Raw genomic sequence first — 25,201 nt, forward strand, 5'->3', positions numbered from 1 at the left:
CACATGGGAGGAGCGATAGCTGCTCCCACAGCCAAGCATCCAATCAATTACCATGTTTAATGAGGAATCATTCATTTTCATCAGCACCAGAGTGATTTATGGGCCAAAGCGCTGAGGTTTCGACGCAAGAATAAGAAAAAAAACAAAAACTCTTCTTGGGTTTTTGCAAACACAGCACTAATCGAGGCCACATTCTTCCCACAAGCCTCAGCCTCCTCCTCTCACCAGCTTTTCCCACTCACTCCGTCGTGGAGTCGGAACACATAAATCACATGTGAAAGCATCCAGTGGAGAGGAGGACAGGGCCTGATGGCTTGGGCTGCTCACAGGAGAGCGGAGCAGAGCAGCTGGTGGTTAAAAACCAAGGCTCGAAATAAGCTCAGTAGCACGGGTCCAAATAACAAAAACACACTGAGAACGAACATCTTACAGCACGAAGACGCACGGCTGACGGCAGCAGCCGAGTCGCTCTGGACAGCGTCCAGTGTTTGGTTTTAAACCTATTAGAGTGCAGTGGCGATATGACGGGATGAGGTTGGTTTATTCCATACGTCAGCTTTGAGGTAACATCTTGAAAACTGAAAGCAACGCACACCAAAGTAAATGTTACGTATAAAGAAGCCCAAAACCCACAGACGGCAGCTCACAGAGACAGATGCGTTGTGATGACAAAAGCTCATGAATTAAAGACGAGAAACTCAAAATGGCGAGGACGTTTGGGAGGAATCGTGACTGGAGCACAATCAAACAAGGCCACTGCAGGTATTGATACTTACAGTAGAGTCCCAGGGCTGGGTGAGCGGAGAGGGGGGGGAGAGAGAGAGAGAGAGAGAGAGCGCTGGATGAGAGAGTGTGAGACAAGTACAAATAGACACTGTGGTTGGAAACATTATGACAGAGGAGAAAAAGGAAGGGAGAGCGCTGGAGTAGAGCATGAGTCATCACGCTGGCACCACATCAGTTTGAAATCACAGCGAGCGAGACGCAAAGGGACGGACACAACTGCAACAGGAGACGCTCGAGAAGTCAACCAGCAGAGAATTAATCATCCTGTGTTTTGATAATCATAAGGTAGTTTGAGTCATTTCGCAATTTGACAAATGCAGCTTCTTAAAATAATAATAAAATCGATTATTAATGGCTTTTAAACTGTTGGTTGGATGCTTTTCATATTTCTTAGAGCTAAAGATTAATGAATTAAGAAAAGAATATTCTTCCTCTTGACACCAAAGCCAGAGACGGAAAATCTCTTTTCCAACGACCAAACAGCAGCAGCCACGTTTCTCCTCATTCCATGTATAGAAAGTGGAAAACTGTATTATGTATTTACAGGTAGCACTAAAGTACAAACTGCTCAGGGATTCTGGAAAAATGGTTTTATGGAGCCAATGCTATTAAATCTAAAGGAAAGGCAGAAACCTGATCTAACGGTGGAGGAAGAACGCGGCGCAGCTAGTACAACACAAGCACACGTGATGTATGGGGCTATAAAGCAGGGCCCTGCCTGCAGGTGAGATTATGTCTCCCTACGAGTGTGTATAACTCACCCACATATGAGCTGTGGAATAAATCAGGGCTCCATTCGCTCCTTCACCTCTGCACTCACATTCTTGCTCTACGCTAAATCTTTTAACACATACACACGATCCACATTTAAAGCATCCGTGATGCTTTAAATAATTGCAGGCTCCGAAAACATAAGTCCCGCGGTTCAACAGGTTAATTGCTGTCATGTGGACACAATCCTTCAACAGATCTGTGATACGTTAAAACGAAGGTTCCCAGTGTGTTTGCACAGTTTGGGGGGAACTATAGTAGAAACCTCCTGCTTGTTTTTTAGGGTTTTAAGTGTTTTTAAGGTGCTTCAGTGAAGGAGTGAGATGAAAGAACCAAAGCAGCGAGTTTGTATTAGACACTGTCCGTCTCATTCAGCTGTGATTATGGAAGGTGACAGGTCGTCTGTTCATCTTTCAGCCCTCAGTGAGTCGGAGGCCTTTCCACCATGAGTGGCTTTGCCCTGTTCAATGACTGAGCTCTCAGGTCTGGAGGAAACAACTGAACTGTCAAAAGCTCATGGACGAGGAGGGCGTGAAGATGAGTCTTTGTTTTCCAGTTTAGAGTTTTGACTGATTGACCTAAGTTTTTTTATCATTATGCTAATGATGAGGAGTTTACAGCAGAGAAAAAATGATTAATGCATTCATTTTAACTGTGCTTTTTCTTGTTCCTACCTGCAGGGTTGGAGAAGTCGATGAGGCTGGTGGCCGGCTGCAGCAGGTCGGGGCTGCTGGACGACAGGTTGCCAGGGATGGGCATGATGGCCACACTGTGGCGACACTGCTTGGTACCAACAATGCTGTCGTCCTGAGAGTGAGCCATGCCGCCATCACTGGAGAGGGAGGGGAGGGTGCAGGGCAGAAGAGAAAGGGACCATGAGCATTCTCTCTCTATGCACCAAGCTCAGAAATATACTTTAGGCTGTTATTTTGCAGACATTTTTTCAAACAGGAGATTGAAAAAATGAAAAGGCAATTTATTAATATTACTCCATTCCTCTACTAATATGCAGCAGTGACACAGCTGAAATTCAGCCGAGAGGCGGTTTCATGAATGGCAGAAGCTGATAAGGAGCGCACGCACGCACGCACACGCGCACACACACACACACACACACGCACACACAGAATGAGACTAAAAGACGAGCTAATAGACGGAGACTCAGCAAGCAGCAGAGAAGCACTTGTGGAACAGTATGAGTGGTCATGAGTATCGGAGTTCAACCAGATGACTTATTTGTACATTTGTTCTTAAGCCTCAGCTTCTAAACATGTCTTTGTCCTAGCACTTAGCCCCTGTGCGCTCCCCTGTGACTCCAGGCTCGGTCAGCGATATCCAAACAGCAACCTTTGCATTAATGTCCCATTGTAATACCTGAATCTGCATTCATGTGGTGGAAATGGCATCACACCACAGACATACAGGCTGAAAATCATGATCACAACTGCATCAAATCATCAGTACAATTTAGCATTTTATAATAAACGATAATATGCAGGTTGTGCATTGTCACGGCCTATGACTGAATAATGGAGGCAAAGACTTCATCTGGTCCTGCCTGCATGAGAGTGATGCAGGGCTTCAGTTAACACAGGTTCGTGCTTTAATAGCAAAACCTCTGTAATCTTCTTCAGGGAAGTCCCTGGACGATATAAACTGCTCCAACAAAATGGAAGAGAAAACGCAGAGAAAGAGGAGGAGGGCGGATGCAAGAGACGTAAATAGATAAGGAAGAGAAAAAGTGAGGGATCAGAAAAATCTGCATAAATGAAAAGAGAGAACATGAACCAAAGAGGATTAGACGTATGATGTCTTGACTAATAATCAAGGTCATAAGAAAACTTGAGTAATAACTGATGATAAGAAGCAGATATGGCTGAGCTCCATTCTGAGCCATAATTACATATGACCATCCAGATGAGTTATGATTTATGAGATATGCATATTAAATATCCACAATGTTTGATGTTCCAGACAGTAAGGTGTTAAAAATAGACAGACTGAGCTGAAGGCCAGTGGCACTGGAGTGTGTGGTGGAGCAGGTTTGCAGATGGATACGGAGTCAAACAGTCTTACCCAAACAGGCCCCTGAAGCAGCGGAGACAAACCAGAGAGACAACATTGAAAAGCGGGAAAAGTAAAAACAAATAAAAAGCAGAGCTCAGTGCAGCGATCGGGCATCGGCAAACTGACGAGGAGGCTCCTCGCACTCACCTACAGTACAACATACACACACGCGCACGCACGCACAAACACACACGGACACGCACACTTTCTGACAAATAAAAACACACGCAATAAAATAAACCATAAATGGAGCATTGTCAGACAGATTCACAAGCAGCAGACAAGTGATTAGGATTAGTGGTTTCCACTACACACTTGAAAAAATATTAACAACATTTATTATAATGCAGTAATTGCAGATTTATGTTCCAAATCACACGCCATGGGTCACTCGTTACTGTATATCAAATCCACCCTGAATGAAAAGAGGAGCGCATTCAGGTCAGGAGACAGGGAGGCAGCTAGGAGTGTCCAGAGAGAGCTGTCAGTCAAAATGAGGGAGGGGAAGGTGGCTTAAACTGAAACTGGAACACAGGCTTCAGAACAGCAACACCAGGGGGGTGTGGAGGGGAATGAGGACCATCACCGGCTACAGGTCCAGCAGCCGGGTGACCGAGGGCTCTCTCTAACCCCGTTAGTAGCCAGTAATTAGATGCTAGTGTGTGTAGATGTGTTAGCATTCTTACTTTCTTCCTACCTTCTTGTTTGTACCTCCAACTGTGGCAGCGACCTAAGTGTGCAAAATAATTTCCCCCTGGGATTAATGAAGATTTTTGAATCTTGAATCTGGCTACAAACTGAATGACCAGATGTTGGGCCAACAGTGAAAAACAAAATGGGCTTTCACTGCACCTGCTGGTACTATCTGTCGTCTACTAACAGCTAAGACACTCCTCCTAACGCTCAGGATCCTTTCTTCTTGCTGGTGAAGAAATGCAGCTGTAGTGCAATGATGATGATGATGATGATGATGATGATGATGAAAAATGACACTACATGACGAGGTGTTTTTGCATGTGTGTTACGGGTTAGTACATGTAGCAGCGTCACACAGATGTGCTAAGGATGAGGATGTCTTGGCTACCGTCACCTTCTGAGGCTGACCACAGAAAAGCAACTTGTCATATAAAATCCCAGCATGAAGACAGTCAGCAGCAGGAGACACACAGGGCCTGTGTATAGAAGCTGAATTGGATTATGAACTCTTAAACGAGGTTACTTCACTTATTCAGGACTTCGTTTGGCAGAGACACTGGTGGTGACAGTGACCAGAGCGTTTTGTTTAAAGCCTAACACCTCATAAAACACATCCTCCTATTCTAAAATCACCCATTACAAAATTCCCTGCCCTTGAACCAGCAGAGTGACCCAGACCACCCGTCTCATCTGCAGTTCCTTTAATCAGGCATCCATTGCTTTAGATCAAAGAGAGGTTTAAATTGTGCCAACTAGAAAAATAAAAAGCAATGAAAGCCCTTGTTTGGTTGATAGAAAGCACAGAGGCTTTGGAAGCTGCGCACTGTGTCGGATCAATGGCTGCGTGATAGCGTGTCACATTAGTAAACAGAGCTCAATCAGTTTTCATGCAAACCCTGGAGCTCTGTGGACATAATCACTGCAGCGCTGGAGGGAAAGTGGAGACGGTGAGAGCGCACGGCAGCGCACGGCAGCGCACGAGGAGGCTGCGTAATTTAACACGGCCACAGCACCGGCTCTGTCTCCAGCACGGAAACAGTAGGAAGTTTAATGAGGCCTGGGGACGCATGAAAAGATGAAATGAAATCAAGTCTGTATCAGCACGTTACGGCTGGAATATTAAATGTGACTCATCATCCGCACAATTGCTTTCAATTGCTTCAGATACTGTGAGCACAATAGCTTGTAGGGTTATGGAGCATGACATGATGACAGGGACGACGATGATGATGATGATGATGATGCCTTTTGCATTTACATTGTCACTTCAAACCCAACTGCACTAAAACAGCTCAAGAAAATAAAATGAGATCACTTCCAAATGACTTTCCAAAGGATCTAGATGCAACGCCTGGCTGCAGGTCCTCCTACCTGAAGGGTTTGGGCGGCAGGATACTGAAGCGCGTCTTCTCCAGCATCTTCCTGATCTTGTTTCGTCCTCCTGACACAGTGTTAGCCTTCATTTTCCTGGTGCTCTTAGTGTCCGTAGGGAACTCCATGTCTCCCGGAAGGTCAGGGATGGAGAAGCGGTTTCCTTTTTTCTCCTGGATCTTGGGAATGTGAGGACCGCCATTCTTCTTCTCGTGTATGATTCTGCTCAGCAGCTCTTTGAAGACTAGAATCAAACAGAGCGAAGGTCATCAGTTCAGATGATGAGCACTCATATGAATATGAGCCAAACCGGGCTCAGTACCAAAACTCTCTTAACTCACCAAATATGTTGGTTTTGACAGTGAGAGAGAGGTGCGTGTTGTTCCTCAGGATGTCAACAGCTTTGGACAAGGAGATGTTCTCAAAGTTCTGCCCATTGATCTCCATGATCTAAAACCAAAAATATGTCAAAGCCAAATTCTGCCAGGGCTGAATCTAAACCAAACAGATGCTTAAGCTTTGTTTATGATCATGTGGTGTTCAGGGTCCACCAGAATCTGTGTGAACTGAACTACTGGTTAAGTGTGAACTTCCACGGTGCTGGTTCCCAAACCACACTGTCACATTGTCTGTGATTTTGTGGCTGGGAGCTGCACAGCAGATTCTCGTTAAGGACCCTTCCCTTTACTTCATCGGGTTCTTTTCTCTGTTCCCTAAATACTGACCAGTGTCTAAGTTTCTGCTGCTGAGACTAAGATGAATGTCTTTAACACCGGAGTTGGGCTTCTTCCTGTACTAGATGCTATGCTGTGATTGTCATCTCATCGACTCATCTGTTCAGACAGGACTGTACGTGTCATCTGCGACTGCCCTCTCACCTGGTCTCCACGTTTGAGCCCAGCTTCTGCAGCCTTGCTCCTTTCCTCCACCGCCTCCACGAAGATGCCGAAGCCTCTCTCGCTGCCGCCCTGCACGCTGAAGTGGAGCGGAGACTCCCTGGACGCCTTCTGCAGCGTGATCTGTCTCCACTTAGCCTTGGCTGCACACGCTATGTTCAGCAGCCGCAAGTGGCCCTTCATTTTCTGATGGGGAGGGAAAGCGGGGCGTCATTGAATGCAGCCATGTCGTTGACGCCTGAGTAAGAAGCAACGCGATGAACGCGGCACTAGGCTGACGTTGGATCTTACTGTGGCTTCTAGATGCTTCTCAAAGTCCTCCAGGAAGCGCGTCATAGCTTGGTCACCCTCAAAGTCATTGAAGTGGTTGTTGACCCATAGCAGCACTATTCTCGTAACCTGTGGAGCACAATGACAGCTGAACTCAACATACTCAAAGTCGTGACTAATGTTCAAACAGCTCCCAGTCCTTCACGCTGCTCTGAGAGCTCAGGACTGGATCACAGGTGACTGATAATTAATGTACATTTCAGGGAGCTGGTAGTGCTTTCTTTTAAGGTCAGTGAATATTAAAATAAAGCAAAGTGCACCTGGAACCAGTTACGTCTGCCAAGTTTCAACATTGTTCTAACCTTTGCAAAAGGTCAAATCGGCAACCGATGTACACCAGCGCGGCGCATCGATCAATGACCACTTTCCACTCACTCTGCGCTCCTTCGCTATCTCTTTTATCACGTTTTGTTAGTGTCTCGCTGCTCGATCTGAAGGATTAGACCCTGTTTAATAGAGCTGAAGATTATAAGCCTGAATGACACCACATAAAGACTATTGACAGCAGAAGATGAAGCGGTTGTGGACAATGGGCGTGTGAGGCATGAACAAATGGCTGCTGGGCTCAAGGAACGCTGAGCGGGTTGAACTTGTATTGATCAGCATGTGAGGGGCATAAACATGGATGCATTCAAAACGTAAGCATGAACGTTAGAGCCGTCATTCTATATGATGGTTTAAGCTTGGTCCTCTCAAAGATAGAAGCACAGCTCCCCTGACACACACTCACCGTGTCCCGAAGGCTGTCAACCTGGAACCACTCCAACAGCTTCTTGCCAACCTCCATTGGGCTCGACAGGAAGGTCCTGTAGGTCAGCAGGAAGTCTTCGATGTAGGTGGGGTCCACCACCGACGGCTCCTCCACCAGGTGCATGATGAGTCGCTCCGGGGTTCCCTGGGGTCAAAAGAGATGCACACACGAGGACACGAGCAGAGAAACATGCGGTAAACTGACCCAAGGTCAACCGAGATCTATACAGAGCCTCAGACAGGCCGGAGCAGCAGTCTGGATACATTCTGTCAATACTCATCATAGGACTGACAAGGACATAAACTATTAAAATGCAGCTATTGAATTAAGTGTCAGTCAGCCGTCAATAAAACAACGCTGTGAAAATGGACACACAGGGAGACTCCTCCACAGCCTCACACTGAAATCAATGCTGTGTATCTGTATAAGACTCCACATAAGTGAAGCATGTGATAGTTGGGTCTTAGATTCCAAACTCCCCTGCTCTGTTTTCAGCTGGTCAGTTTCTTTATGTCACCGGGGCTGAGGTTTCTAAGGGAAACGATTCATTGGACAGGGAATGGAAACTAGAGAGACATCCACTTTTGTCTGGCGCAGAAACAACAAAGCCAAAAACAGAAGTGGAAACGCTAACACTTTGCAATTGACTCATCTCAACTGGATGTGTTTTGGAGCCTCGCTCGGTGCTGTGGCCAAGACAATCATTCAGACCCATTATCTGATCGATACCGGGCTGCTTCCAGAGGCTCGGCGAAAGGACCGAAAAGGCCTCGGAGCGCGCGGCTTTGTACGGAACTAGGAAATGCTCCAGCAAACACTAATAGTGCTAACGGTGCCTCCAAACGATCGGCTGAAAACATCGAGCAGCTGCATCGACGCTTTCGCAAGATACAGTACGAGGCCACGGTCGATCTGTAATGAGGTGGCACTCAGATCAATCCAAGGCATTTCTGTGTATACAGTGCATAAAACCCGTAACAAAACAGCGATGATAACATGACTTGATGATTCAAGACGTGTTAAAGCACAGTTTACACTTTGAGCTCCACTAGTGTAACTTGACCCTGTCCATGAATCAAAGCCCTTCCAGAACTCTGGTTCCTTAAAACCCACTAACCTTGATGACGATGTGTCCCTTCCTGGTCCCGCTGCGGTCCAGCTCGCGGTGCTCCTTCACCATCACGATCTCCCCCTCCTCCTCCACCTTGTGCGTGTTCTTCTCCACATGGTTGAGGATGCGGCAGTAGTCCTCCTGGGCGATGCACACGAACTGGTCGAGGATGACATGAGGACAGCGGGTGAACTTGTAGTAGAGCAGAAGATTGCTCTGGACCACACTCGGGTAGTCGAACAACAGCACCGAGCCAGAGTGAGGGTGGGTAGAGAAAGGCATGGGAGGAGGAACAGGAGCTAAGCAAACCAATGGAGGCTCAATACAAGCAGTGGGTCCCAACTCCTCTCAAACAGCCATTCTGCAGACGCAGCACATGCTTCCGATCACGGTGGGGCTTAACTAACTTCTCCTCACAATGAGGACAAAGAACCAAGACATGACTTTTGCTGCGCCTCTAACTAAATTGTCAGTTTCTGCATTTGCCCTGCAGTTTCCTGAGTAGTAAGACAGGAAGTGATGTGTGCACTGGAGGGAAGTGGGCAGTGTGGACAGAGACACACTACCACAAATACACGCTGGGGTGTTTTCGCTTTGTCATCTCTACAGTAGCTCTTGTGTTCTGGGAACTTCACCTCATTGCAGTGGAAATAATTATCTTCTTAAACAGTTGTCTAGCTGCAAACGTATGCTAAATCATGAAAAGGAGTTAACTGTGGAAGATTTTATTTTCTACAGGAAGTGTGCTGTTCTCCAGCTTGGCCAAGCCTGGACCTTCAGAGCATTTTGGGGACCAGGACTAGCCGGTCCTGGCCCGGTCCAGAGTGGAGTTCTGTGTGCGGGCGTTACCTGGCAGTCGTCCCCCTTGGTCCGGACCTCTCCGTTCATATACTGTTTGTCCAGTGATGGCGAGATGCCGAAGCTGTTGCCCATGCAGAGACTCTCCATTCTTGTTTCCGGGTGGCTGATCTCCACGGCCCCGTTCAGGATAACGTACCACAGGTCCAGCTGCAGACAGGTAGACATCGGAACCATCAGACAGATCCATCATTAATGGTCTGCTTGGAGTTTCTCACTTAAATTTCCTCTTATTCCCACGGACCCAGTTCAATTTATCATTAACATTTGGCACCGATTCCAAAGAGCACCTCAACTATGATGCAACGCCTCTAGTTCGGGTTATAAGACAGTGGCACAGAACAGCTCTATTTTACTAAGCCTCATTTACTATAACGTCCATAACGCTCATTGTGTGATGTGTGACTATTGTGGTGCAAGAGCCGTGGCTTTAGAAAAGCAGATGCTGGCAGGCATAAAATAACAAGCCATTCATCCCGAGTGCCTCAGGCTCCCTCTGCAACTATAACAGACATTTCCCCCTCATTGCATTTCCCATTCTGTTGCAGCAAATCTCCAATTCTCTCCCTGCTTTTCACTTTCTCTCCCCATTAGCTTCTCCCTCTCCCACCCAACCTGTCACTCTCCTGGTTTCTAAGGCGGGTGCAGTAGGTAAAGGTGAGCAATCAACCCCGAAGGATATTTTCATAAGCCTTGCAAACGCATCCATGCAATAAATTTGGATCGTGTATTTTTGCAGTAGTCAAACATACGCAGATTATTATTAGCCACAGTTTCAGCCTGCAAATAAAACTGTGATGTGTAGAATCAGTTGCTGTCAATCTCCTCTGACAGTTGTCTTCCTCTTCTTCTCGTTTTACCTCCTTTAGCCCTCGTTAGACTTTTTATTTCCCTCTCACTCTCAGAGCGTCTGGAGAGAAGTCTTTCTCTTTGACCTTCGGCGCCGCTCTGCAGTGAGAGGCAGCGGCGCAGAAGAGACCTGCCCATCAGCGGACCTGAGGCCGACAGTGTGGCAGCGCGTGAATGCACGGGTCTATTTGTGCGAGTCTTTGAGGCCTCCTGAGCCCGGTGGCCAGCGTCCGCTGCCATTTATCAGCCTGTCACTTCTAATGCTGCTGTGTGCAACCCAACGGCCATGACGGAGCAGCCGCTTCTGTGGCGTGTACCCTCATTAATTAGCTGGTGATGGAAGGGGATCCTACACTGCACTGAGTGAAGGTAAACACAAGGAAACCGGTAGGTCACAGCTCGCGTGATCTCGTTGCCGTTTGTGTGATTCCAAGCTGTGTCTTGTCCTTGTATTTTCCACATTATTCCCACTGTACCTCTTGCTTGTCGTGCAGTATGACGGTGCCCGCCTGCTCCACCACCTCGAACACCATGACGCTGCACAGGTCCCGCCGCACAGACATGGTCATGTTGGCGAAAGCAGGCAGCTGGTGCATGAACTCCAGCAGTTGTTCTATCAGGTACAAACACAGAAGAAAACCAAGTAAACAGGAGAAATCAGCCAGTATTGACTCTCAACGATCTCCCCACTGACAAACCGCTGCATTGGAAAAGGGTGGAAACAGATGCCACATGGCTTTTATGCTGATATTCTATTATTATCACACCACCAGCACATCTACGTTCCCATTTACCGTTCCACCATCTGGATCTGTACTGGATCTGTGGTTAAGGAGTTTTGGGGCAGGCAGAGTGGCTGACAACATTGTGACCCAGCTCCAAAGTGGCTCAGTCTGATTCACACTGCCCTTATCTTATTTATTTCAGCTCTGCACTTCCTGTCTGGCAGTGTTCTCCCAGCATTTTACATAATTGTAGGAGTTTTACTGAGGGGCCAGCAGTGCTGTTGTGTTGTGCTTTTGACACATATACTCTAAGGACTTAATCCAGGGCATGTTGCTTGATTATACGGTAGTTCCTGAGCTAGAACACTACCAGGAAGCTGCTTCCTGCTTCCTCTAAAGGAGCTCAGTGAGACCAGGAGAAGGCCAGCCACCCAGCAGACACACAGCGGGTCGGGCCTTTACAACTTCTCTCTGATGTGGTCACCTTTCCCTCCAGGACCCCACTGGGTCCTGTTAATGAGGGTGTCTCACTGATTGCCTGCCTAAAAATAAACTGTATGTGCTTGGAGTGTTACGTCACATAAAGGAGACACATTCTCAGTCAGGAGCCGTAGAGATTCAGACTCACCAATGTCGTCATCGTTGCGATCAGCTGGGTCTTTTTCCAGACACTCTCGAACCAGATCTCGGCCCAGAAGAGTATCTGAAGCTCTCTCGAGGTCTTCATCTTCCTCCTCTTCTTCCTCACTGTCCACCGCAGCCTCTGGGAGTCCAGACAGGTCCACGTCTCCCAAATCACTCTCTGTGGCCTGCAGCAAAGACGGGAGGAGGAAACACAGCTGCTGTTAAAAAAAAGCACCAAATAGGACATTTTTCACTTGCTGGCTGAAATTAATTTGCCTTTAGGTTCAACTGGAGTCAAAAAGCTTAAAACGCAGGAAAAATGTGACCTAGAAATTATTATTGGATTAGCAACGTCTACCATAAGAGGCTGATAACTAAACTCTGCACTGTGGTACGTAGTTTCAGCCAATGCAACATTTAAGGGTCTGTAATATCACTCTCGCATGGCATTAGAGAGTAGGTCACCACCGTGTCCTAGTAAAATATGTAAAATCAATTTGTATCTATGCAAATGCTGCCAAATTGATGTGATGACATTTACGGCTTCTTTCTTTCCCAGTTGAGTCATGAATCAAGATTAAAAGAGTTCAGTTTCCAGCCTTAGGAAAAATCACAGCATATTTAAAAAATACCTCAAGCTGTCAGCTTCTTACATTTTAAACATCTCTTTCTCTATTTCCATTTATTATGATGATTCTTAATGATCCATTATCCACACAAAACCTGAGGAATAACCTTGGAATGAGAAACTGTATCTGTGACGCTGAGCCAAAAACTCTGACAAGGCCCAGACTAGAAAACAGAGGAAAAGGGCCAGATATTTAAATCCAGCTGTATTAGGTCCTATTGTCCCATTTATTCCCTCAGACAGATGGTTGGAACAGAGGCTGAGGTCAGTCGGGATTTGAACTATCAGCCTAAAGGGTGAAAAGAGGAGCTCTCAGGTGATGGTGGCAGCATTGCAGGCCATCTGTTGGTTCATGAAGTCCAAACAACAAGAAACAAGAACCCAACACAAAGCAAAAGAAGAAAAATACAGTAAATGTGAAAAATAACGTGTTTTTCCTTTTGCTTCACCTTTGATTTATCGATTCTGGGTGGAAGCTTATCTCATAAATTCCCTGGACCCACAGTACAGTATACAGAACAACAGAGGGACACGAGCACAGCGTTACAAGTCCTTCTATGAGGTTGTAAAAAGTGTGTTTGTTAAATGTTAAAGAGTGAAGGCAGCAGACAATAACAATAACTGCTGCATCTGAGTCAGAGACAAAAGAATAAAGGTTTAGAATTTAAAGCAAAAAACAGAGGAAAGGAAAAAAAAAATGCTTAGAATGACACTGGAGGCATCAAAAAAAGGTTGAGTGACAAGAGTAAAAGGGCAGAAAAGTGTGAGAATGAGTAAGCAGAAAGGAGTTAAAAGTTAGGGGGCAGAGCAAAGGGGACAAGTGTGAGTTAACTCACAAAACAAGGAGGAGAGTGAGAAAGCTACAAAAACAAAGGCAATCTGCTGCGGTGACAGCGAGGCCGACTGCAGGGTCAGCGCTTTAAGACAGCTGTAAACAAACGGGTGATGGGATCACAGCCGCGTGGTAAATATCGACGCTCGCTACCAAGAGACCAGGTGTCTGTGTTCCATGTCTGAAACAGGCCCACCCATTTTACATCAATCTGCACACGCTCGCAGGCCGACAGGCTGCAGAGGGAGGACAGGCTCCACCCGACGCGTAGAAGGTCTAAAATCTGCTGGTATTAAATGATGCATCCTACAATTTATCAGTCTGTGTGCTATCACTCAGAAACTAACTTCTTCATATTATTCTGCAGCCTGCACAACAAGAGCCTCAGCAATCACCAGGATACTTGCTGTATGGAAGGATCTTCAGACCTTCAGACACTGTGTAAAACTCTTCACGTCTGCTAAATGACTGACCTAATGATTGACCACTGCAGCAAAGGAAGTCACAGCTGGAGAAGCAGGACTGAATGCGGCAGCATGGTTTTATTGGACACAGCAAACTACAGCCTCATCTGAACAGTTGTCCAGAGAGGCAACGATGGAACACTTCAGTGACAGCAGCTAGAAAATAATAAAATTAAGTTACACAGTCGCAGCGTCTGTGCTGGGATCCACAGCAACACAAGACTAATGAGCAGGAATTAAAAGATTTCACTTTGGTTTGTCAGGAAATAAGTTATACTGACTTTAGTCAGACTATGAAAAGCAGCCATTGAAAATGTTAATAAATAAACCTGCTCCCCTTGTTTAATATTATTAATTCTTTTTCTGGGCTGTTGAAATTAGACCATTAACAAACATTTCCTCATAAAGCTCTTCCTGATAATATAATAATATACTCATATACATATTATTATAAGTGTCTCATAAGCCTCAGAAAACACCTTCCTCCTTTTTTCTAACTTATCATATGGTTATAGTAACATATGAACTCTATATGACTCGTTAGGTTCATCAGCAGCTGAATAACAAGCTGGAACACAAACAAAGCTGTACACAGGCCGAGCAGAGCAACAGGAAACCAAATATATTCCAAGCACTGTAAAGACTAGTTGAGGCTGAATACTGGAATATACTGGAAGATTATTGGATTTATTACAACGGTCTGTGTAAAGAGGGGAGATTAGGAGTGACGAGGGATTAAAGTGATGAGGCGACAGTCCTGTCATGTAGCCTTTCATGGATTATTGATTCATAGCCATTTAAACAGGCTGCGCTCCAGAGAGGCCTTAAAGTCCAAAGCACACGGAGCTAATTAATGATCAGAAATGTCAAAAAAGATGAGACAAGTGTGAAGAGGTGTCAGCACATTCTAACTCACATATTGCACCAGAGTTGGTGCTTCCTCCAAATCAGAGTGCGTGTTTGGGGTGATATGTTTAACATGCAACGCCTAAGAACAGACTGACAACTGGGACAAAATGACGCATTTCTTATTTAAGTGCATAGCTGATGTAAGTGGATGCAACATTTTGCCACTCTTCATTCTGTGGACAGTTGCTTCTGTAAAATGATGGTCATCAAATCAGCTGCAGTGATGATACAGCTTCGACACCTGTATCACAGGTACAGACTGAGCTCCAAAGGTTAGCTTTATTTCCTGCATGTGATCTTTCCTCCGCAGCAGGAAGTGCAGGTCACCAGGATGCACAATAATTAGCCTGATACCAAGGAGGGCAAAACTACAGGGGAGGAAGGGACGTGGGCTGACAGAAAAGCGAGAGTGAGACAGACAGAACTGGAGCAACTCACGCTGGGGAGAATCCACTGTCAGTTAAACACAGACACTGGACTGGTTTTAGTACTGCTGTATGGAATGGAGTGGTTTGAAATATTCATAGTAAAAGCAGGATCATATTTTAAAACCCATAAACATACAGTATGTTACACCTTCAAAACAAAAAGATAAAAATCATTTCAGCAGGAAATAAGGTTCCGACCTGGTAAATATCCGACAGGCTGCTACTGCCCGAGTCGCTGGCGATGCTGCATCCTGATTGGCTGGGAGGCATGTGCATCACCTGCTGGTGGGCGTGGTCTGTGAGGTGCATCTTATTGAGGTCAGCGGGAAGCTGTTCAGACGAAGTCAAGAGAAACAAACAGGATATGAGTTCAAACACAAATGCACTCAACATTAGAATTTGAACCGATACAAATGAAATGCCTTTGTTTTGTTCTGTGTAATCCCTTTAATCTGAACACATTTTAATTCTACATTGTGAAGATCTTAATCTTAAATACGTCTGAGTTAGAGACAAAGTTGGGTTGTGATTCAGTTAAGCTGCCTATTAAAAGCCTGAGCTGCTGGTTTTAACAATGTAAGAGGAACAAAAAGTTTCCACTGACTAAAAGTAAAAGAGGCACCGAGTCAGTGGCAAATAGTTCAAATGATGACGTCATGCACGGTGACAGTAGTTCAAAGGGTTTTTAGTGGTCTGATGACCTATGACTAAAATTCAGAACATTTTACTGCCGTTATTTTTATCAGTTTATTCATTCGGACCTCTATGGAACTGAACTACGTGTTGTATACGTAGTTCACAAGGCATCCAGACTGCACACGACCTCAGCACAACCACGGTTACACAACCAGGAAATCCCACAACCGCAAACCTGAACACGTCTAAAGAGGTGGACACTATTCTACTGCACCCTTAAAGCATGAATGGTGACAACCACAGAGGTAAACAGCACTGGGAATACTGGAACAAGGATGTTGGTCAAAACGCTGGAGGCGTCGTCTTCTGTACACAGATCCTCCAGATCCAGTCTTACCAGTCTGAGTCGGGGCAGAGTGAGGGAAGAGGTCCTCCTGCGACACCGGGCAAATCTACAGCACAACTCCTCCATCGCCACACCACACACCAACACCCCCCCCTAAAAAAACCCACCCGCCAGCAAAGCTCGCGAAGCCGCACCGAGCACGAGTGCCGGACGCTGGCTGCGACTGCAAGGAGCTACGACCACGGTGCCAACGTGCAATATTAAAGATGTCAAGTGTGGGGGTGATGCCCCTCAGTGCTCCACTCTAATAGGCCTGTTGTACTGCACAGCCGCGTGAGCACTCACCCCCACAGACGACGCCGTGCAGAGGGTGGAGTTTAGGAAGTTCACTGGCTTGTTCCTAATGTGCTTTATTAAAGGGAGGATTGCCTTTATTTGTTCATGCACATAAGATTTACACCATATTTAAGACACTTCCACAAGGATCAAGAGAATTTAGATTTAAATTAAATTCCACAATGTCTAAAGTGCAGTAAACCAATGTGTTACTGTTTCTATTTGATGCTTGGTTTTCATGGTTTGTTGGTTGTGAGCCCAAAGGTGCCCAGACTGCCAAAATAATTACTTCTCATTTCTCTGTGGGTGTTTGAAACATGCTGCGCCATCACTGTTTTATTTTATGGGCTAATTCCAAGCAGAAGGATTAGTAAATGACAAAAGCAATAAAAGGAGCCTCAACTATTAGTGCAGGAGACTTCATGTGCATCCTAACCCATCCCAACATGTATTTGTATCGTTACTGCATGTGCACTGACTATTAGCAGGACCAGTGGCCAATTTATTAGGAACAGCTGCACAGTCTGATCCGAAAAGACAAAAGAACTGGAACCTCAATAAAAACAGACCATGTTACGGAGGCTTGACTCTGTTCACTGTAGTTTTTATACAAATATGAATGAGAACATGCTCTTTCTGACACACAGAAGCATCTATAGTCTTACACAAACAAACGTATCTGCAGCCGTTCTCCATCACACACATCTCCACATCTTAGTACCTCATGCCTCTTAAATATTAATATCCTGCGTGGCTCGATGCCTGTGAGTGACGGGCTGAGAGCGGCACCATTAGCAACGCGTTGCCTTTAAGTGTGCTGCTGCACCACTCACACATTCTGGCATTAGTTTGAATTATTTCAGTGAAATGATTTTCCCATCAGACAAACCAGTGAATTGCATTGCGTGTTTTACTTATTGAGCCACAAGCAGCTGCTAATTGTGAGCGGTTATTGACTGAATCTTACATTTATCACATCACGTTACCTACATTACAAGTAAAAACAGAGTTTGGGAGCGACGTGGAGCGAGCGAGTGAAGGGGGAGGTGAATAATGTGGCACTCTGGTGGCTCCGGTTCACACTGCAGACTTAATCATGCTCTAATCCTCCTCTTTCACTCTCAGTGGCTGAACCAAGGGGGTTGAGGGTGTGCGCTGTGCCGGGGTGGCAGAGAGGTGAGGGGGGACTCCCATTCTCCTCATGCATTAAGGATGAGAGTTAAGAGATTAAATATAAATGTTCAGCTGTACAACTCCATCACGTCAAGGAGCGAAAGCAATCATGGGAGGATAAAGCTGCCTGTAAACACTGCAGTGAAATGGACCGAGTGTTCGCAGCACCGGTGATTTACAGACAATGATTAACTGCTGGAGCTTCTCACAATAAGGATGAGAAGTTCAATACAAGGATAAGAAACCACAGAGGAAAAACCTCCGTGCATCCAGTTGTCACAATGACATTAACTACAGTAGATGTGCGTCTGAGTGCTCTGCTTCACTATTTGCTCTGTGATAAAATGGATTATAAAACAAACACGGGCCATTTGGCTGCATAGACAAGTAACTGGGTTCCCTAATGGCACTTTATTGCTGGGATAATCTTCCAACTTTGTAGGTCAATGCGTACAGGGAGAGGTTTTGGGAAACCTTGAAAAGGTTTAATGGGTTAGGTCTGATCTGACGACTATAATAGTCTGGGAATTGGTTGGTTGGGGATCCCAGAAGGGGCCACACAATTAAAACTAGAGTGGAGTGAGGTAGAAGGAAGTTCAGCTTTGCACTGGCATTTAAAAAAAAAGACACAAAAATAAAAATAGATGCACTGAGACACCAAACGTCAGAACAATGAAGAGAGTCGACTAATAAAGAGACGAAACAGCTTCACTAAGTAATTAAAAAAAACTGTGATGAGGCCGATGAATCCTGATGAGGAGGATAATTAACGTGGCTTCAACAAGCAATGACACAAACATCAGTCAATGAATATTCATGCACAATGTTGATGCATTAGCCAAGAGAAAACCAGTGGCAGTACTTCAGTGTCTTGTTTCAGCGTCGCATAGTAAAGGATCTGCTACGAAACGACAAGAGATGAATCAGTATATTCAGCGAGGAAGAACAGAACCGAGAACAATCAATCACAGCCAGAGACAAAAGTAATAAATCCCTCTAGTGACACCCAGTCATTCACTTACATCTACTTCAATGGATAATGATGATGTTGGGGAGCAGCGCTGACCAACACTGGAAATCATTTCCACCGACTGAAACGTGCGCAGGCTTGTGGGGATTTAGGGAATAATAGCAGCTAAATCGCATTTCAGAGCGCGAGCAGCTGGAAGCAGCGGCTAAACGCTACTCACAACCCCACAGCTGAGTAAACAGCGGCACGGGCGGTGAGGTCACGGCACTGACATGAGCGCCGTCGGCCTGCAGGTGTCAGCAGTGACAAAGGGCCCGACGCCACCGCCACTCACCCATGAAGCACGAGCACGTGCACAGGGACGGCCGCTGGCACGCGCTCACAGCCGCTGTTACGTCACAGCACCAGTGAAGGATGCACCACCCGCGATGCTGCTGCACTCAGACTCCAGTTCACTGCACGGGGACCTTTAAACACTTGTTAATTCTCTCCCGGCGTTAACGTGTGCTCTCAACAGCTGGCGCAGCAGGTTGTTAGACCGCAGACAGTAAAACTCCACCACCGTCTCACACACTCAACCATCCTTCATTCGCTGCAGAGGTCGAGTCAGTGACTGAACCTGCTTCCTGCTGCTTTTACTTGTGGACACTCACAGCTGCATCGTCTGGATCCATTTCACTTCATGCTCCCAGTTCCATTTAGTCATATCTGCATGAACATTGATCAGATGCTGCAGGTGAGAACACTGCTTTCTGAGACTCATGCTCCACATTTAGCCTGCAGTGCGCTTTGATCAATTGAGAAACGTCTGGATACACAAAATGCAGCAAAACATAGTGAGAAAAATAAATAACCTACACTAACATTGTTCCAGCTCATATGAACTGCACAGTACTAACAGTACTACAGGCTCCATTCAGTAAAACACTCACTGGCCTTATTAAATAAAGTGAGCCATGCTCTACTGCATCACTGAAAGGTCCACAGACAGTTTGATCAAGTCAGTGTAGTGGGAGATGGAGACTGGGACATGAAGCAGTGGAAGGAGAGAGCAGGGCAGCAGGCAGCGATGAGCTGAGTGAAGTGAGTGTGTGTGTAAATGTAGCTGAGGGGGAGACAGAGCAGATAATACAGACCGCTGACAGCGAGAGGTGGAATCAGACGAGATGAAGATGAAACTCTGCTCTGGGGAATCCACTTCTACCTTATGAGCACGGCGCGTGCGTTCCTGCTGGGGCGACATCGTCTTAGTGCGAGTTTAAAGTTTATACCCAACAACTACAACATCAAACGTACAGAACGTACTGTACAGTGATGTGTTGGAAAACGAGAGGGTAGAAAGAAAGGGAGAGGAAAGAGAAACGAGAGAAGAGCAAAGGAACCCTGTGAGGATTAGCTCAGGTTTAGCGTGAACTGATGAGGTTTAACTCGTGACATGTGAGATGGGTTTAACAGTCTGAGTAAATAATCTGGATGAAGTGCAGCCCAGACGTTGAGGGACAGGACGACTATGAGCTACAATTATTACAGTATATTTGTTCTATATGGCAGGAACCACTTCCAGTGTCTTGGTTGAGTCCAACCTGGGCACCAGACGACATATCGGCAGATTCTTGTGGAAAGGATTTGCTCCAAAGTGCAGGAAGATGTACTCAAAAGCAGTTTGGAGGAGAAAGTGTCACACTAATGGCTGGAACCCGAAAGTGGGGCAGCTTGTGAGGAAAACTAGCTCTTTAAACCCAAAGCGGGGAGTCTGCATAGCAACACATTACCTTGTCCGAAACACACTTTAATCGCTTATGGAAATAAACCTGCTTCCTGTGATTTGGCAGGGGCTTTATTGTGAAGTACCAGGATCAGCAGCCATTGGTTGGCAGCGCTTGATCCTGGACCGGCCTGGCTGGCAAACGTCTACGGATAAACAGACATTAGCTGGCGCGGTTCACGCTCGGCGCCGCCAGCATTGTGACAGACGGGACCGTAAGCGGCTCGGTCGCCGCCGCTGCCAAGGCCGGGACTTGAGCTCCGATTGTCTGTGACTGATGCATGACAGGAAGATGCTGCGACGGAGACATATAGAAATGAGACGGGAAAAGCGACGACAGTGTGCGGGACCGTCTGCAGTTCCTTCAGCCTCATCAAGTGAAATTAATTATTCACAACACATTACTGCATTACAAACAAGGGAAATCGCCTCAAACTACTGACTGTGCTTGAGTCCAACACCTTGTTAATCAAATATTCATCCCAACTAGGATCAAGTGTCTTTATACACACACACACACGTTAAGTTAGTAAGGGTGGAACAAAGCTACTATAACTGACTAATTTTACCTTTTACCAAAAGTCCCTGCATGTTGGACACGGCACGCATTCACTGACGCAGCTTCAACCTGTGACCTCTGCTCGCTCCAGGCTGCAGCTGGACTGCGGGATCGAAGCCCGGCCTGAGCGGAACTTCCTTCCAGTTGCAGTCTACAGACGCGTTTGCTTTCGTGCGCTGCCGGCAGCTGCCGACGTCTCTGAAAGGAGCCTTCAACCTGTCGCAGTCCGTCTGCCCCACGTCTCTGCGCTGCGGCACCTGGGGGAGGACGTTTTCACGGCATAAAGGGAAAAGGCGCCGTGGGATTTCCAAACCTTACACAGCTTTCTTTCAGCAGGACTTCTCCACTCACAGCGACGACTTGTAACTGAACCTGCGCTGATTGTGTGGGCTTCTGCTTTTATGCTCACGCCCACGCTCCAGGCAGGTTCTGCTTCTGTCGGAGGGTGCTGTAGCGCTGGAGCTGGGTGGTAAAGGAGGGACTGTATTGATGTTACACCTCTGGCATGAATCGCTGCTCATACAGTCTGTACTGTAGCATTTTCATCCTTTATTCATGTTCTCTGGCTGTTTTGTGTGACAGGAAGCTGAAGGGCGTCTCTGACTGGACCTCTGAGGAAGGTGGGCCACAGCCAGGTCCACCACATACGGGACAGAATGCTAAACACTTGGCTCCAACACAATGCAAATATGTGTGTAAGCGCAAAGCACACGTGCACTCACTGAACACAGACACACAGGCCTGGGTCCCTCCTGGCTGCTCTGCGTTAACAGATGCTTCCTGCTCTGCAGCACAGCCCACACTGCTTCACACTTACACACACACACACGCAGTGCGTTCCTGGCAGCACTGCAGGGTGACCCGCCGCTCGGGTGGAGGGGCAACCCCACCCTGAGGTTCCCCTACGGCGTTTGGGACCCTGCTCCACTGTGGGCCCACTCACCCTAGCCCAGACGAAGCTGGGTGCAAATTCAGTCCCACAGGAAATTAACTCTGTTCACTCCCATAAACTTAATCCAGAGCTCCATCATTTATCACACACTTCATTTATTATTATTTTTTACCTGAACAAAAAGCTACTCTCGACATAGAATGAAGGCAGAGCAACAGCTAGATATGAGCTCAGCTTATCTTTCCAATATGCAGTGAATTTATAATCATCATTCTGGCTTTGGATCAAATGGTTCATGCCACCGCTAAACAATGACCTAAATATCTTCTTGCTGTTTGATATTTGTCTTTTGTCTCTCAGCCAAAGAGCAATCACCCATCTAACCCACCCTATATTTATAAATGCCCTTGAAAATTATCCAGTAAAGCCTCTCGGGTTCTGCAGGCAGAGGAGGGGATGTGGATCAATAGCAGTGAGATAATGGGTGCAAGTGGAATTGAAGGGGAGGGGGCTGAAATGTCATCACTGCTCACTACGTGTGTGTATGGGTGGAGGTAGTGGCTCACGACCACTTCAGCTCTGATGAGTGGAGTGTGCATACGTTATGAGGTGCACGTGTTCGGTCCTGCATGTGTGTGGGTGTTGGCCTGTCACATGCATGGGACCGTACGCGTCTGCTGAACGGGCAGCCTCACTTACAGTCAATTTAGTCCAGTAACGCTGACCAGCGGGGATGTTAATGCACACAGGGCCTGAGTGGGTTTCTCCACTCTAGAAGTTCAGAATATCAAAGCTAATGGACAGTAATTACATCGTCCAGGACAACAACACTGGCCCCTTTTATGCCACAGTGCACACGAAAGCCATCAAAGTCCACTGCATTCTTTGTCTTATCTGAGTAAAGAGAGGTAAACTAACAAACTCCTGTGAATCCAGAGTTAGATGAGAAATGCCGCCAGGTAATTAGAGGAGGTGCATTAAACAGCAGCGCTGCCACACTTCATGTCTGATTTTTTACTTTTTTAGGACAAATGGCTCAGAATTGTCCCCTGCTCATATGGAGGTAAATCAGCTGCACTGTGAGGTTCAAAGTGTCCAACAGTTTATAGAAATGTCAAAGGAGGAGACAAAGAATGTAGCCACAACGTGTTTTTGTTTAGGAGCGAGTAGTAATTTATGACTTATGGGAGGTGAGGTGGACACGGCCCGGCCTAATGCAGCTCATATCGATCCTTATCGCCCCTGCTTCCTGTGCATATGATATCCTAGACCTCCCTCTGCATGCTAAAAGCCATCTCTCTTGCTCACTCTCTCTCTCTCTTTCCTCCATCTCACTGCCCCCTGCTCTGATCCGGTCACCCCTCTACCAGATCTCCAGATCTCCTTGGGGACCAAAGGCCACATTACCTTAACACCCTGTGCGTGAGTTCAGTTGCTCTGACAATCAGCCTGTCTGCGGGTTCGAGGTCAGAGGGATTCTGTCAAGGCCAAGGGGAAAAAGCAGTGGCAATACATCACCTGGCGAAGAATAGAATAGTCAACATATTCACCTGTCTTCCCTTGGACATACTCATTTTCTAATAAGACCTGTTTTTGTTGTATGCTTCTTCACGCCCTGGCATTGACTCCATCACCTCACTATAACTCCCTGCAACCTGCATCTCCATAAAGCCATTCCAGTTCAAGTCACCATTAAAAGTCAGCGAGGGGAGTGAAGCCGGCGGCCCGCTGTCCTGTAGGTGAACCCAGCCCTGGCCGGTTCTGCCAAGGGAGGGTGGGGTGTCTGGTCATCACAATTAGCTTCAATCTGAGCTATGTGCTTGCACCCAGCACAATTTATCCCATCAGTGAAGCATGTCATTTCCTGTTTTTTTTCACAGGAAAGCTTATCTGGTCAGAATGGACTGGAGAAAGACGGCAGACATGTCTTTGCCTTGGCAGTAAAGTCACCACACAAACAGCAACACACATGTCCTGCTTCTCCCACGAGTACAACCTGTCATTTTCACCTCTTTTTTTGAATCTTAGAGGCAGTGTCTCAATTAAACAGATACTGTGTAAACCAGAGTCGTTAAAGACAACCTGAAATATAATGTAATACTGACTCTGATGCTACAAAGAAAGAAATGAAAACAAAATACAAAGTCCGTTAACAGGTAATAAGTCACGGATGTCATCTGGTACAGAAGCAGAGAGAAAAGATTACATATGAGGATGCATATGGTTTTAGAACACGCCGGTGTGATTTATGAGACAGGAAGGAGCGGAAAAGTGAGGATACAGCCCAGCAGGACAGCAACAACAGCAACAACAGCAGCAACAGGCCCCATTATTGATGCTTAAATAATAGATGGGGAGGAGGAGAGGAAAAGATGAAGATGCAGGAACATATGTCAGTGTTCCTCCCTGGAATCAGATGAGGTTATGAGCAAGGAGTCGACCCTTAAACATAAAGTAGGCAAGAAAGAGGAATAAAGAGTAGACCCAGGAATGGAGCAAAAGAAGCCACCGAGGTGACTGTGAGGTAGAACATGGTGGCGGCCAGGAGGGTGAGGAAGGTGAGGCCTTGTTCTGCTGTGCTGAGCAGGACCTACTGTAAAGAGTACTGTAAAGAGCCAGGGCACCCAAAATGAAGCTCACCCACAGAAACGACGCAATAAAACAAGAAAACTCTAAGTGAGATGTTGGAGCCTAAACGCTACAACTAGCTGCCATCGAAAGCTCTGCTCTTGTTTTTTTAATCAATGTAAATAAATCTAGGCCTCATGACACTCAGAGCTCCAAACGGGTCCCACAGAGCAGCTCCACTGGCCTACATCCCACCGCCTGTCATCCGATGCCGAACCTCCAGCCACACAGTCAATATTTCAATAACTTTCAGTTCACGTCACAAATGGGAACAAAAGGATATGGCGTAGTATCTGGAAACTGCTGCAGCTTTGAAATGTGGAGCTGAACTAAACTGTAAAACATAAGATGTTTACTTTAGGATTTATTAGCGTTGCCTTTGTCCAAATCTTTCACTTTTTCCATGTCCTTCCTCGAAATCCTACTGAATACGCTCCAAACGCGTCCAGGGCACTGACATCCATACACGCCCACCCACAACCACTCCACATCTTTCTTCTCTGCAGCGTCTGGAGGTAGAGGAGCAGTCAAAAATAGAGCAAACAGTAGCTAATGGGAGGAAAAAGGAAACTAATTAACCTTTGCAAAAGGTGGGCTCATCACAGAAGCCGACCAATTAACTACGGGCTTCAAACGAGCCTCGCCGGATAAAACCTCAGCGACTCAAGACTGAGGACGAATTAGCAGGACTCAAAGCAAAGACTGGTGATAAGAACATTAACAACAAGTTAAACAGGACAGAAAGAGTTAAAGCTTTATGTTAAGTACTGGAGCAGAAATTAGTTATTAATATTAATGTA

The 25,201-nt window shown here is 46.3% G+C and overlaps 1 protein-coding gene across 13 annotated transcripts in view; it reads right to left on the reverse strand.

Moving 5' to 3' along the window:
* Nucleotides 1-25,201, reverse strand: part of rapgef6 (Rap guanine nucleotide exchange factor (GEF) 6) — a 74,522-nt gene that overhangs the window by 12,163 nt on the left and 37,158 nt on the right. For 5 of the 13 annotated variants that reach the window (XM_029174292.3, XM_029174302.3, XM_029174291.3 and 2 more), the window contains 13 exons: nt 15,295-15,426; nt 11,840-12,020; nt 10,963-11,099; nt 9,629-9,787; nt 8,786-8,938; nt 7,648-7,812; nt 6,879-6,986; nt 6,570-6,773; nt 6,033-6,141; nt 5,692-5,935; nt 3,634-3,645; nt 2,232-2,389; nt 777-791 (listed from right to left, as the gene is read on the reverse strand). In XM_029174292.3, the coding sequence (XP_029030125.1) occupies nt 777-791; nt 2,232-2,389; nt 3,634-3,645; nt 5,692-5,935; nt 6,033-6,141; nt 6,570-6,773; nt 6,879-6,986; nt 7,648-7,812; nt 8,786-8,938; nt 9,629-9,787; nt 10,963-11,099; nt 11,840-12,020; nt 15,295-15,426 (1,777 nt within the window). The remainder of the gene's footprint in view (nt 1-776; nt 792-2,231; nt 2,390-3,633; nt 3,646-5,691; nt 5,936-6,032; nt 6,142-6,569; nt 6,774-6,878; nt 6,987-7,647; nt 7,813-8,785; nt 8,939-9,628; nt 9,788-10,962; nt 11,100-11,839; nt 12,021-15,294; nt 15,427-25,201) is intronic. The other 8 variants (XM_029174301.2, XM_029174299.2, XM_029174297.3 and 5 more) reach the window with 3 other exon arrangements.

Source organism: Betta splendens, chromosome 14 (genome assembly GCF_900634795.4).
Source record: "Betta splendens chromosome 14, fBetSpl5.4, whole genome shotgun sequence".
Classification (NCBI taxonomy): Eukaryota; Metazoa; Chordata; class Actinopteri; order Anabantiformes; family Osphronemidae; genus Betta; species Betta splendens.